At 53.5% G+C, this 13,760-nt stretch overlaps 1 protein-coding gene and 1 gene segment (V, D, J or C); one reads left to right on the top strand and one right to left on the bottom strand.

Moving 5' to 3' along the window:
* Positions 1–4,619: 4,619 nt before the first annotated feature.
* On the bottom strand, positions 4,620–5,918 carry LOC127026645 (T cell receptor alpha variable 1-1-like). The segment is given in 2 exon segments: positions 4,620–4,981; positions 5,870–5,918. Coding segments are annotated over 2 exon segments (411 nt in total).
* A 6,706-nt stretch (positions 5,919–12,624) lies between these two features.
* On the top strand, positions 12,625–13,458 carry LOC127026644 (feather keratin Cos1-1/Cos1-3/Cos2-1-like). Its single transcript, XM_050911993.1, is given in 3 exon segments — positions 12,625–12,669; positions 12,672–12,758; positions 13,135–13,458. Coding segments are annotated over 3 exon segments (456 nt in total).
* Positions 13,459–13,760: the final 302 nt, after the last annotated feature.

The following is a 13,760-nucleotide window of genomic DNA, read 5'->3' as shown; positions in this document are numbered from 1 at the left end:
GGAGCCTTCGAGGCCAGGTGAGGAGCCTTGGACAATGCCAGCCTTTCTGGGAGGCTCTCAGGGCACAAGGCTTGTCCTCCTGGTGCCTGTGCAGTGCTGGGCACAGCCTCTTGCCACCACTCCGGCGGCTCTGGAGACTGCTCCAGTGCTAAAAGCAGATGCGGAGACAGGCTTCTCAGCAGTGCAGCTCCAAGAGCTCTAAGGAGCTAGACTAACTGAAAGATGTCAGGGCTTGGCCCAGGCAGTTTGAAATCTCCTCCTGATGCCACTTGCTAATTAATATCAGTTTGGCTTTTGAAGAGAGGGTATTTATCGTAAGGCAACTTCATTAGGCCAGCTTCCTTTCTGGTGTCCCAGCCTCAGCATTTGCAGCTGCAGGCCATCTGGCTCACCCCAGACACACAACCCTTTGCTGCCCTGTGAGCATGTCAGGGCAGCACCTCTCCCTGCATTGAAGCTGGAACTGGGCCCAGACCTCCACAACTGCCCTATGGCGATCAGCAGGGGTGGGCTGGATCTTGTCAGACTTTGGGATTACTTTGAGTTGTTAGGTGGGGAACCCCTGGAGCTCCAGCAATAGGGCTTGTCTCTAGCTTTAACTTTGTGCCTCATGCACGGACTTTGCATGTGAAGAGGGTGAATGTCCCAAAAAGACCCTGCAGCTTGGACCCCAATACGCCTTCTCTCTTTCCTCTAATGAGAACACAACCGGTTGAACTACTTCTGTCCAACCCACAAAAGCCCTCTGCTGTCATTAAATCCACCACGGATGGCCAGCACTTGATTTCCCTTCCTGGCACTGAGCTTTCAAGGACTTGCTGAAAGTTGTCAGGGGCACAGAGGCAGAGAGCTGGCCGGTGGAGTCCTGGTTCTCAGAGTGTGGGGAGAGGCTGTGCTTCCTCATGTGCATATGCATGTGTCTGTGCCTGAGGGCATATTTGTGCCTGTCTGTCTGCATTTGTGTGTGCATTTGCAAACACACATGTGAGAGTGAGTGTCTGCCAGTGTGTGTGTGAACAAGTGCATTTCTGTGTGTGTATGTGCATGTGTTTCTGTACGCGCACGTTTTTGCAGGTGAGCAAGTAAGTGTGCATGTTGTCAGTGTGCATGTGTGCGTATGTGTATGGGCATACGTGTGTGCAGACGAGCACATATATATCTGTGTTTGTGCACGAGCTGTGCGATTCCTTCCATTCGCTTGTGATGTCAACGGGTGAGATCAAAATGAGAAGAGGAGTCCAACTGAAACCTGCAGTGAAACTCTGGGCTGGCTCAGACGTCCTACAGGGGCAAGGTGCGGTGACTGTCCAGGTTTGCCCGGGACTGCTGCACCACCCCTGCTGGCTGTTCACTGGGAAACAGCCCCTGTGCTTGCAGTCGTGTTTGCTAGGAATCCGGAGTGCTGACACTTGGGAATTGGACCCTCCCCTTCCTCCAGCCCAGCTCAGGAGACAGGAGCAAAAGAAGGAGAGGTGGGAAAAGGCTAAACCCCCTCTGTCAGGAGAGGAGGGGAAAGTGGAAGCCCTCCTGGAGAGTCCCCAGCAAGAGTAAGTGTGCTCAGCTACATCCCTAGCCTGGCACAGCTGAGCAGCCATGGCATCTGGAGGTGGCAGGCATCCCAGTCCCAGAGCTCAGGGGCTGGGTAGAGCATCCCCTGACTTCCTGGGGATGGGAAAGAACAGGATGAGAGCCTCCCTCCAGGTGCCTCTCTGCAGCCCAAAGCCACCGCCTGAGACCTTTGCAGAGGTGAAGGGGGTGTGGGGAGAAATGGACTGGTGGGTGTGGTGGGGGCCAGGGAGGGAAGAGGTAGGGAGGAAGGAAGGGAGGGAGGGAGGGAGAGAGAAGGGTGTGACATGTCGTCATGGATGGGAACCTGGGAGTATGGGGCTGAGGCCTGCAGGGCTGTTCCTAGAAGCTGAGGAAGGCAGCTCCAGAGCCAGTGGCCTGCCTTGCTTTGTCTCTCCCTAGAAATGCTCTCTGGAGCATGTCCTGTGGTTGGGGAGCCTGATGAGTGGTGTCCTCAAGTGAGCACCACAGCAGTAGGCCAGTGGGAGGCTGGCAGCCCCATGAGCCGCGCAGCTCTTGGGGACGGATCTTCCTCCTAGTGTGCCTGGAGTTGTGCTGGGAGGCCTCTCAGCAGAAGATGACCTTGAAGGCTAGCACAATTTCCTGTGCCGAGGGGAGAGGGAAGCAGGAGAGAGGCACAGCCGGAAGAGAGGCTGCGGCTGCTGCCTAAGTGTCCCAAGGGTGGCCAGAAGCTTTCCAAATTACTGCTTTTACCCGCAGCGGGGTTGGAGAGCGTCTTCCCCCTGTGGAAGGGGACCTACTGAACTACTGCAGGAAAGAGCTGAGCCCACTGAAACGCCTCTGCCCAAGGCCTTGCTTAAGGGTTGGTTTGGCAGCAGAGACTTGACCCCCTCTCTGACCCCGCACATCTTCAAACTCCTCACAAGCAAAGCCCAAGAGGGGAGGGAGGAAAAGCTACTGAGAGGGGAGGCAACTAGTTCAACACAGACATGTGAAGTGAAACGCTGATACGCTGACACAAAATCTCCTTTTCCTCTCAGCTGCTATTTAGCGGGCGGGGGGAGGGGGGGATTGGCTTTTGAAGAGAATGCATTTACCAGCAAAGAAACCTGGGAGCAACTTCATTAGTTCAAGCGCATTTCTGTGTGCAGACCTCAGCATTTGCAGCCTGCAGGAAACTGGGCTGGTAGCAGACACAGAATCGTCTGCTGCGGCATTGCTTCTTGCATAGGAGGTGGGGGGGGCTGGTTCCAGTCCCCCAGGTCTCCCTGAAGGAGATCACAAGGACCACCAGGGAGATTGTCATGCCTTCTTTGTTTCTACCAGTGGGGTGGATGAGACACCTGCTGATAGGAGGCTGAGGCTGGGGCTGTCTCCCCAGAGAGCACAGGGGAATGAGGGCCCATGGATGCCCCATGCTGGGAGCTGCCTGGGTCGAGCTTTTCTTTGTCTGTGTTTGTTTTGGGTTATGGTTAGTCATGCAGATAGGAGAAGGAAAAGGTACAGCATCTCTTTACATCAGCTGCCATGGCTGAAGTTCAAGAGGGAAATAATAACACAATGGAGCCAGTTTTAAGGTGTGTCCGTCTCGAGACAAGAGAAACCCAGTTGCTGTCGGGGAGGATGGATGTGCCTCCTGTTCTTAATAGCGGTCAAGATGAACAAATTGCTAATGTGTAAATGCAATGGCTGACGTGTGTGCAGCTCGTACTTTACCAGACAGCAGAGCTTTCCGTGCGTGTTTACATCACTGACAATAAGAAGACTACACCTTCATGTAGTGTGCTATGGGAACATGTAAGACCCTGTCTGCGTAAACTGATGTCTGGAATGGACAGGAAACAGCACATCACGGATAGCAGAGTTTCCTCAAGCCGGAGGAAATCCAGTTTGTGAGAGGGAGGAAGCTTCATGAGCACAGCCTCGTTTCTCATGCCCAGCCTCAGCATTTGCAGTGAAGGGGAAATTCAAATTGTAACTGCTCAGCAATGGTAATTAGTGACCAAGGAACGATCTGTCCTGGAGGGCAAGAAGGCCCAGCTTCAGGAGGGGTTAAACTGGCTGGAAGCCATCCTCAGGGATGCCAGAGACAGAAAGACTGCCTGTAAGGGAGTGAAGTGTCCCTGGTTGATGGGCTAGATAAGAAACAGCCCCAGTATTGTCTTGTAGCCATCCTGGAATGGAAGCGCTCAGGGGCCACCTTTGGGCAGGACAGCTGGACTGAGGGATGGACCCATGGCTGGGCTAAGGTGCCCCGTGCAACCGCTCACAGGATTGGTGCTGATGCAAGTATATGTAAGGAATCTGCTTGTGACGCATCTTTGCGGATCCCTTGTAGAACCACTTATGGCGGTAGGTTGTTCATTATTTTTTTTTTTTTTTTACTATTTAAGCACAAACGTGTGTTTAATTTGCCTCAAGGGGTAACATAAAAATCCCCCTACAGCAGCCTGCTGCAAGTCTGGCTTGTCCAAGACAAAGTCACCTGTGGCCATGGGAGCTCATCCCTGCAACACTGCTCCCTGTGCTAGGGATGATCAAGTTCCCCCCAGCATCCCTGAAGGGAGTGCAAGGAGCCCAGGGGCTTGTAAGGCTTCATTTGTATGTTGGTGTCTTTGCTTATTGGTTACGAACATGGAGAGCGCTTGGGCCTTTGGCAACCAGGGCTGTTCTGTGTGGTTTGCTCTGCCCCTCAGGCACAGACTTTGCACTTGGACTGGCTGAACACCTGGAGATAACCTGATGGCTTGACTCCAATCCAGTTGAATTCTTTCCTTATTGAAGAGAGCAACCAATCCCACAAATCTTTATTGAAATGCCCTCCCTCTAGGGGCCTCTGGGTGGGGCTGGCAGGTGCTTGATGGACCTCATTAGTCATGGGCTTGCAGGAATTTGCTAACACTGAGTCTGAGGGGCTGAGAGCAAGCCCCTGGCACCCTGGTTCCCAGCAGGCTCCGCCCTACAGTCAGGGTCGGCGTCTCCATAGCCGCTTACACTGGCCTCTCTTGGAAGAGGATTTTGACCTGCAGAGCTGTGGGTGCACAGGAGCAGCAGTGGTGGCAGGAGAGAGCTGAGGGCCCCTTCCCCCAAGCTCAGCCTTGCACAGTCACATGCCCTCCCTCCCCTGGGTTCTTCACAGCCAAGGAAGCTCCCTGCACCAGGGTGTCTTGCACAGCACAGAGGTACAAGGCACTGTCAGAGACCTCGACTTCCTCCAGCTGCAGGAGGCTGTATTTCCCTGTGGTGTTCAGTGACGTGGTGAGATGGCCGCTCGGCTTGCGGCCAGCTGCTGCCTGATATGAGAGCAGCTGGGGAGCTTGGCCTTTCCTCTGCTGGTACCAGAGCAGGGCATCAAAGTTGGAGGTCTGGTATGTGCAGGTTGTTTGGAAGGTGTCTCCCTGCTTCACTGTGACTTGTCCTTCTTGCTGGGTGACGGTGGTCTGCCCCATGGTGCCTGCAAGAAAGGGAAGGTCAGCAGCTCTGCAGGGAAAGGCTCCAGGAAGCAAACCAGGAGTGGATGCAAAACCCAGGCAGAGAAATCTCTCTGTCCCTTGTCCTGCAGGAAAATCCTGAGGCCTGGGGACAGCCAGGGGGAGGGTAGTTTTGGGCAGGAGCTCAGAGCACTCAGCACAGCGTGGACCCTGAGGAGAGCTGTGCTGTGTCCCTGCTCCTCCTCCCTGGTCTGTGACTGCCCAGAGGACCAGGGAACAGCCTGTCATGCCTGACCTTTGTGTGCTGGGACCAGCACCCCTCCCACAGGTTGAGGGGCCCAGGGAGCTACGGCAAAAAGATTCATCCTGCTTCCCCATCCCTGTCAACTCCGAGGGCTCCTAGGTCCTTGAGCTCATACAATGCTGAGCTGAACGTTGGAAAGAGGGAGGCCTGGCTGAGTTGACAACCAGGAGGAAACTGGAGGCCATGGCAGCCATGCAAGCAGGCCCAGCCAGGCGGCACAGTGAATGTCCCTGGCAGCTGTCCCTGGCAGCTTTGACAGGATCTGTTACTTTGTGTTGGAAGTGGAGAAATTTGAGGCTGCAGAGACAGCTGAGATCTCCTATGCTGCCCACAGGTGGATGAGAAGAGAGAGGCAGAGACAGATGGATTGAAGGGGAGGGAAAAGATGGAGAAAGGCTCTGAGGCATCTGTTCCTCTGTCTTCTCTTCTCCTTTCCAACAGTAAGAGCATCTTGAGAGAACCGGTACAAAACCACAAATGTGAGGTGACATTTCCCAGTGTTTTCCTCTAATTCAAGAGAATTTCCACACGTGGACCTGATAAGGCTGGTGAGAGTTTTCTGAGGAGGAGAAGAAGTAGTATGCATTGATGAAAAGGCAGGACTTACCCAGCCGTTGCCCCAGGAAGACAGTGAGGACGAGATATCCAAGGTGCATGCTGAGTCCGACCCACCTGTTTGTTGAGTGAGAGAGTGTCAGAAAACCACCTCCCAGCCCCGAGATAACAGAGCTGCCGGAAACGACTCTGTTGGGGGAGCAAAGGAAGAAGCAGGGAAGAGAAATGATCTGCTCTTCCTGTGTCTGAAATGCTCCTCCTGGGTTTCTCCCTCCTCCAGCAGCAACACCTGTGGCTCCCTCAGCCAACGGCATTCTGAACATTTGCACAGTCAGGGGCCCTGGTGGCCCCTGCCATGGGAAGGGGCTGTTCCCAATCAGCTCACAGTGGAGTCCTCCCCTCCCCAGCTAGAATCGCCTGCTCTTCTGCACACCCACTGCTGGGCCATTTGGGAGGTCAGGGGTTTCTTCCCCACTGAGGTTTCACATCTTTCTCTGGGGTCCTCAGCTCTCTGGGGATGTTGCTCTTTCTTCTGGGAACAGAAGTCTCCTGTACTTCTGTCACTTCTCCCCTGTCCTTCCTCAGCGTCCTGGGAACAACGGCTCTACCCCAAATCCCCAGAAACAGGAGATGAACCCTGCTGTGCGGCAGCCCAGGGGCTCTGGCTGTGTGCACCTCCTCATGGTGTGAAGGGAGGTTTCTAGAAATGTGGAGGGTCCTGAGGCTGACACAGCCTTTCCCAGGTGGAAGAGCAGGCCGAAGCTTACCCTCCGATGGGCTCCTGAGATGGATCTGCCTTCCTAGGCTTCACAGCAGACATAAGACATGTACAGGAAGATGAGGACTTCTGCATTTCTAATGAGAGGGGAAAATGAGCCACAGTCCTCAACCTGCAACCATTCTTGCTGACCCCAGGGCCACATCCCTGAGAGTCTCTTTCCTTGATGCCTGTGTCTCCTCTCTCACCACCCCCAACACCCTGACTGGCTTGGCCGCTCCTGGCTCCAGTGCAGTTTCTACTCCAATGCCTCTCCCGGCCCACCTCTAGGATGTAGCTCTCAGACAGCCAAAGGACACTCCAAGCCCTGCAGACCCCAACTGTCCCTTTCAAACCCTCCAGGCAGTGTCAGCTTTCTCCCTCTCTCCAAACAAATGTACCTCATGAACCAGGGAATCCGCTTGCCCGCCTGCAGTGGCCCACAGTAACCACAAGATGGTTGTTTATGGAGAAGTTAGGGACCTGCATGGCAACTGACCTGAGGTGGCACAGATCTGTGCTGTGCTGTATATATCACTTGGCACACTTAGCAATGATGCCACAAGCCTGTCCTTGTCTTTATCCAAGAGTGAAGCAGCGTGTTTTCATATAAACGCCATTTTGCTGAACAGTACAAATGATGAATGGAGTTCTTTATTTCAAAAGAAAATCCCATGAAAACTCCAAAGACAACAATGCCAGTGAATCTCAGCACAGGTGGGATTTGCACCATATGCTGAACCCCGGCTCGAGGTCCGTCTCATGCTCCGTAAGTCGGGGTTCCCAGCAACTCAAGGGGCATAACTTTACCTATGATATCCCCTTTTTACTTCTTGTGTTATCTCCAGTTAATGGTATTTGAATCAACCCCTTACAGAGCTGGGGTGCCATTCTTACTGGGATCCATCTACAGCCACGCTCCACCCTCATGGTTAAACAAAAAAATTTCCAAATTTCAGGTAGGCATTTCCCCGTTTCCAGACCATGTCCATTGCCTTTTGCACTATTGCTGTGCTCAAGAAGAGTTTGGCTCCATCTGGCTCTTCATCCCATAGTCAAGTGTTAGAGGCATCAAAAAGATCTCCCGCAACCTTCTCTTTTGAAGGCCGAAGAAGGCCAGTTCTCTCAGCCTCTCCTCATGTCTCATGTTACAGTATCACAGAATTGTTAAATTTAGAAGGGACCTCTGGAGGTCATCTGGTCCAACCCCCTGCTCAGGAAAGCTCACCTAGAGCTGGTTGCCTGGACCATGTCACCTTTTCAATAGCTCTGAGGATGGAGAGTCCACAACCTCTCTGAGCATCCCGTGCCAGTGCTCCATCACCCTCATAATGAAAAAGTGTTTCCTGGCGTTCAGACAGAACCTCCTCTTTTTCACTTTGTGCCCAATGCCTCTTGTCCTGTCACTGGGCATCACAGAGAAGAGCCTGGCTCTGCCTTCTTCATAGACTCCCTTCAGATATTTGTACACAGTGATGAGATCTCCCCTGACACTGCTCTTCTCTGTGCTGAGCAGTCCCAGCTCTCTCAGCCTTTTTCCATATGATATGTGCTCCAGCCTCTTCATCATCTAAGTGGCCCCTCACTTGACTGTCTCCAGGATGCCTGCAACATGCAGTGTCCTAGTGAAAAACCCCGCCCCCACCCTCAGGAGTCACAAGCACACCCACATTTGTGCACCCTCAAATATCAACATGGGTCCTCAGCCCATCTAATAGCCCTGCCTGGAGCTTGGGCCCTCTTACCCAGCACCTGGGTCTCCTCCTTCTCTCTGGCTAGGCCAGCCTGAGGTTCACTAGCAAACCACTAGCATGCAACCACCCGCTCCTCTCACAATCACCCCCACACTCTTGGACCCCTCAAACATTGCCATAGCTTGGTAATATCAGCCTGTCTAATATCCATATGCTGGCCTTGGGCTCCCTTACCCACCTCTGGCTCAGACTTTAGATGCACATTTTCCTCCCACTCACTGCCCAGGCCAGCTGGAAATATGCTACCAAATGCCACAGACACCCCCATGCACATCAGGTTCAATTCACAAATTAAAAGGAGAAACACACTGAGGTCCCTCCAGTCACCAGTCCTTTGACCTCTCACACATACGCCTGCAATGTGGTCCCTCCAGCTACTGAATTTACTGATCAGGCACAGGGCTCATCCCAACAAGTGCACTGACCAGCCCCTGCTTAGGTGCAGGTACCTCCTTTTGCCCTTCCTCCTCTCTATCACCTGCTCTTGCTCCTCTCCAGTCCTCTCTTCCCCCCCACCTTTAACCCTTCCCCTAAGCATTCCTTGATAAGTGGAGTCTAGTCTTGCAGGATCCCCCTCAAACATCCATAATCCTCATAAACTCAACCTGACCCACTTCAAAGCTACACCTGCAGTTTCCTAATGGCCCATCAATTAGCAGCTGCAGAGCTCTGGTCTCCCTCCTTGTCTCCCTTATCACTTAGAGATTGGTGTCATTGTGTGCTTTGTTTGTCACTTTCCCTTTTACTTGTTCTTCCCTTTGAAAGCAAAAGGGACTTGATCTGACAGCCTTAGTGAACCAGCAGCTCTCACCTTCCACACGCCCTTACAGTGACCTCTGCTGAAGTTCCTCAGGTAAGCAGAGTTCCTCAAGGCACTGAAAGGCTCCTGTCCCCAGAGAAAACTGGGTCTTTTGAGTCCAGGCTCTGGGGAGAAGCCCCATGTTGAGCTCAGCCTTTGTAGGGTCTCCCTGCAACACCTGCAGCAATGCTGTCATGGCATTCATTTCTCAGGACACCTGAGAAGTTACAAATGTGAAGGAAAAGGGAAAGACTGGCCACATGAGCAATCAGTTTCAGATGTAAAGTGGGTGTAAAAAAGCACTCAGGTCACTTGAAATATCATTCTGGAAGGAGTTAGTTTGTGCCCCTGTATTCCAACGTATTTATTGCTTGCCCTCCCAGTGTCCTGCATTTCCTGCAAGATCTTGAATCCACCCTTAGAGAAGTTTGAGTACAGCTGCGGATGAGGACAGAGCTGAATTGCACCTCTAGGTGGTATCCAGACCACAGCTTTCTTACCCATCCAGGTGAGAATGGGGCTTCTCATCCACCTTCCAGTAGCCACTTTTCTCCTGGGGCAGAGACTGAGCTTTCTTTGTCACCTCAGACGGCCTCACTGCCAACAGCCGCTGTCCTGGCCTACTGAGCTGACATCACTCCAGTAATTAGAACATGTTGGCCTGCCACCATGGCTTTTTCAGCTTCCCCCACAGATGCTCTCCAGGGCCAGACCTTTGCTTTTGAAAACAGACTTAGCATAACAAGAGATGTGTGCACAGAGGGACAAACCAGATCCCAGAAAGGCACATCCCAGAAATGCAGCCACCAGCAGTTTTCTGTTGGGCAGAGAACTCACAGGGACTCAGGGACAGAGACACACACCCCCAGCCAAGCACTGCTGAGTCCCCAGAGCTGGAGGAGAGATGTGAAAAGCAGGGGGACAGCTCAAGGGCTTGAACACAGAATCTTGTCCACTGCCTGGCTGATGGGTCTTGCTCACATGTTGAGGCTTTCAGTGATCCCCAGATGCAGGGCTAGGAAGACATTTTCTCTCCTTGGGCTTCCTTGGCTAGGAGGTATAGGGGACTCCTCCAACAGTGCTCATTGGTGGATGCTGAAAAAAGAGTAAGAGCTGGAGAAGCAGCTGGGATACTTCTCCTGAATACTCACTGCTGTGTCCTGCTCAGTTTCAGCAGCTCAGGGGTGTTCCTGTGTCTGCTGTGGCAATGCAGCCTCGTGGCAATGAAGGCCAACAGCATCCTGGGCTGCAGGACGAAGAGCATCACCAGCAGGACAAGGGACCTGATCCTTCCTCTCTTCTCAGCGCTGGTGAGGCCATGTCTGGAGTGCTGGGTCCAGTCCTGAGCTCCCCAGTACAAGAAAGATGTGGGAGCGAGCCCAGCAAAATGGTGCAGAGATTGGAGCATCTTTCCTGTGAGGATTGGCTGAGAGGGCTGGCAGAAGAGAAGAGAGGGCTTGGGGAAGAGAAGGCTCAGGGGGGATCTTGGCAGCATGTGTAAATAGCCGATGGGGGGGAATGAAGAAGAGATTCTTCTCAGTAGTGCCCACTGACAGGAGAAGAGGTAGTCGGCACCAGTTTACGAACCCGATCAACCATGGTCCTGGGCAACCTGCTCTATCTGACCTGGCTTGAACAGGGACTGCATGATCTCAAAAGATGCCTTCCAACCAAAGCAATTGTGTGATTCATTGAAATATGCTCAGATTTTCTCCCTGCTGCACAGGCTGGTGAGGCAGAGAGCCAGCCTCACCACAGCACCAGTGTGCGGTTCCTAGGCAGGATGAGCTTAGAGCTACATGCAAGCAGTGGTGGGGAGGGAGTTGCTCCCCAGGGTACACCCTCCCCTTCTTGCGCAGTGCTGCACACCGAGGGCACGGATGTGGGCTCAGCACGCAGAGAGAGAGAGCGCTATCCTGAAGCTCCGCATCGCCGCACACACAGAAGCACCTGGGAGTCCTGTGCAGACAGCACAGAGGAGAACCTCCCTGAGTCCATGTGAGCTTTGTACTGGCGCACCCACACAGCATCTGAGGGGACTGGTTTGGGAGCTGTTGGTACCAGTAGATTTAGGGACTGGAATGGCTGGTGGAGAAATTACAGTACAATGTTGTGTTGTGTCCTGACTGGAATGTCCTTCCTGGAGGGAATTGGAGCACAGAGTCCTTCTGCACATGGCCTGTAAAGCCAGAAAGGAATTTCAACACTCCTTGCGTTGATCCAGCCTTCCCCTAACAATTTGGGCCATTCCTACACAGGCTGAGAGCGTTTTGTCAAATATGCCTGGGAGAGAAGTTTCCATTTCTAGTGTTGGACTCTGCCCTAGCAGCTCTCTCTTCTCTAAACACCTATGCAAAAACAACCCATAGAAAGGTACTTGTGAACACTAGAAGGGATGTGCAGAGTCTTATTCCTCCTTCCATTCCCATTACAGCGGACATCTCCCAGATGATTTTCCTTTCCCACCTGCAGACCCTGCTCTACCTACAGAATGACTCCCAGTTTCCTGCAGAGTCAAACTCCAATTTCCCCTTCCACCACTGGCAGGACAACCTCTTGCCCTGCTCCTCCCCAGCCTGAACCTTGTGTCTCACCAAAATATGCCAGTCCCACCAGGACTGCCAGCAAAATCAGGACCATGCCACACTCTCCCATGCACGGCATGTCCAGGGACCTTGCAGAAAGAGGCAGCTGAAGCTTCAGAGTTCACCACTTCTCCTCCCTCGGCCAGCCCAAAGCACCCACCAAACCTCAGTGCAGAGGGTGGAGGAAAACTCCGTGCTGCTGCAGGCAGGCGTGCTTGGGACTCCACACCTCTGCCACGAGGAGGCTCTGTAGCTAGACAAATTAAAGTCGTTAAAGTGCTCAGCCAAGGAAAGAAAAAAAATACATAGGAACACAACCAACTGTGGACTCTGCCGAGGACAGCTGGGGACAACCGCAGCGGGGCTAGAGCATTCTGGGGAAGGAGAAGGCCCCAGGCATGCCCATGGCATTGTTTGTGTACTCACAGACTGCACAGAGAGGGGATGAGTCAAAACCGGCCAGAAATTTTTCCTGAGGGCAGTGTTAGGCAGGATGGGGTCAAAAGCTAGCAGCACAATGCACACATCTGGGGAGGCAACCACAAGGGACCATCGGGGTGAGCTGAGGAGGGAGGGAAAGAGAAGGATAGTGTACGTCCTCATGCACAGGAGCCCATGGCATCCAGCTGAGGATTGCTGGAGCTTCTTCCTGAGAATGGCACTTGAAACAGCCCCACCGGAGTGATCCAGGCTGATGTCAATTGCCTGCTCTGGACCCATCCAGCACTTGAGCTGAGGCTTCTGCCCGCACTGCTGCATTCCTGCCTGAGAAATCCTGGGGCCTTTCATCCCAGAGCTCACAAGAAGCCTTCACTGGGGCATGGGCATGGCCCAAACCTGGAAATGAAAAGGCAGCGGTGCAGGAAATGAAAGCACAGCCCGTATCATTAGCTGCGATGGTTTGCATTCAAGATGAGCTTGTCAGAAAATTGGTACCTCTGCAAAGGGTGCCTCTGGTCCTGCGGCGAAGAAGGACCAGTATAAAAGGCAGCCCAAGTCCCTGCTCTCTCATCCACTTCTCTTGCCTCCTTCTCCTTGGGAACCAGGTGAGTCTTGAAACCCCTTCTCCTCCTCTTCCAAAGGGAGATCTCCACTTGATGGACATCTCAGCTGATGCTGGCTTTGTCATATGTTGGGGCTTGGAGCGCCTTGTCATGACAGAGGGAAGCGGGGAGAAGGTCAGCTTAGAGAAAGGCTGGGACATGCCTTTGGTGGCTTTTGGTTTATGCAGTAGGAGAGAGCTTCCTTGGGTCAGGCTGCTCTTTGCAGGACCCTAGCCAGATGAGGCAATGAAGACTGTGTGGTTCCTGGCACAGCCTCCAGCTTCCCACTCACTGGTGGCCTTGGCTCCTTTGGGACAGGGTAACCAGGCTGCTCCTCACCCACGCCTGTGCTCTGCTTCCTCTCTGCCCTCTCTCCCAGGTGCACCTCTGGAACCGAGACATGTCCTGCTACAACCAGTGCCTGCCATGCCAGCCCTGCGGCCCGACCCCACTGGCCAACAGCTGCAATGAGGCCTGTGTCAGGCAATGCCAGAACTCCACTGTTGTCATCGAGCCCTCCCCCGTGGTGGTGACCCTGCCCGGCCCCATCCTCAGCTCCTTCCCGCAGAACACCGTTGTGGGCTCCTCCACCTCCGCTGCTGTTGGCAGCATCCTCAGCTCTGAGGGAGTGCCCATCACCTCTGGGAGCTTTGACCTCTCTGGCATTTCCAGCCGCTACTGTGGCAGAAGGTGCCTCCTCTGATCAAGACGTTGGGAAAGCCCCACGGAGACATCTTGAGGAACTCAGAACATGGTGCTGGGCAGCGGATGGATCTTTTGGATGTTGTTTGCAGGATAGCTGACTGACCTTGTCTTTCTCTCCCTTTTCATTGTTTGCTTTGGTTCCCCTGGGCTGCAAAGTCCTCCCAAGGCCAGCCTGGTGGGGGCCATTTGGCTTCTCCCCCTTTGTGGGGCAGGCAGACAAACATCATGCAGGAACTATGCCACAGCCAAGGAGCGCAGACTCTCTGCTGCCCTCGGTGCTCCCTGCACTGCTGACTTCCA

This window comes from Gymnogyps californianus, chromosome 28 (assembly GCF_018139145.2).
Source record: "Gymnogyps californianus isolate 813 chromosome 28, ASM1813914v2, whole genome shotgun sequence".
Taxonomy (NCBI): domain Eukaryota; kingdom Metazoa; phylum Chordata; class Aves; order Accipitriformes; family Cathartidae; genus Gymnogyps; species Gymnogyps californianus.
The sequence above is the reverse complement of the archived record's forward strand: the minus strand, read 5'-3'. Positions and strand labels throughout refer to the sequence as shown.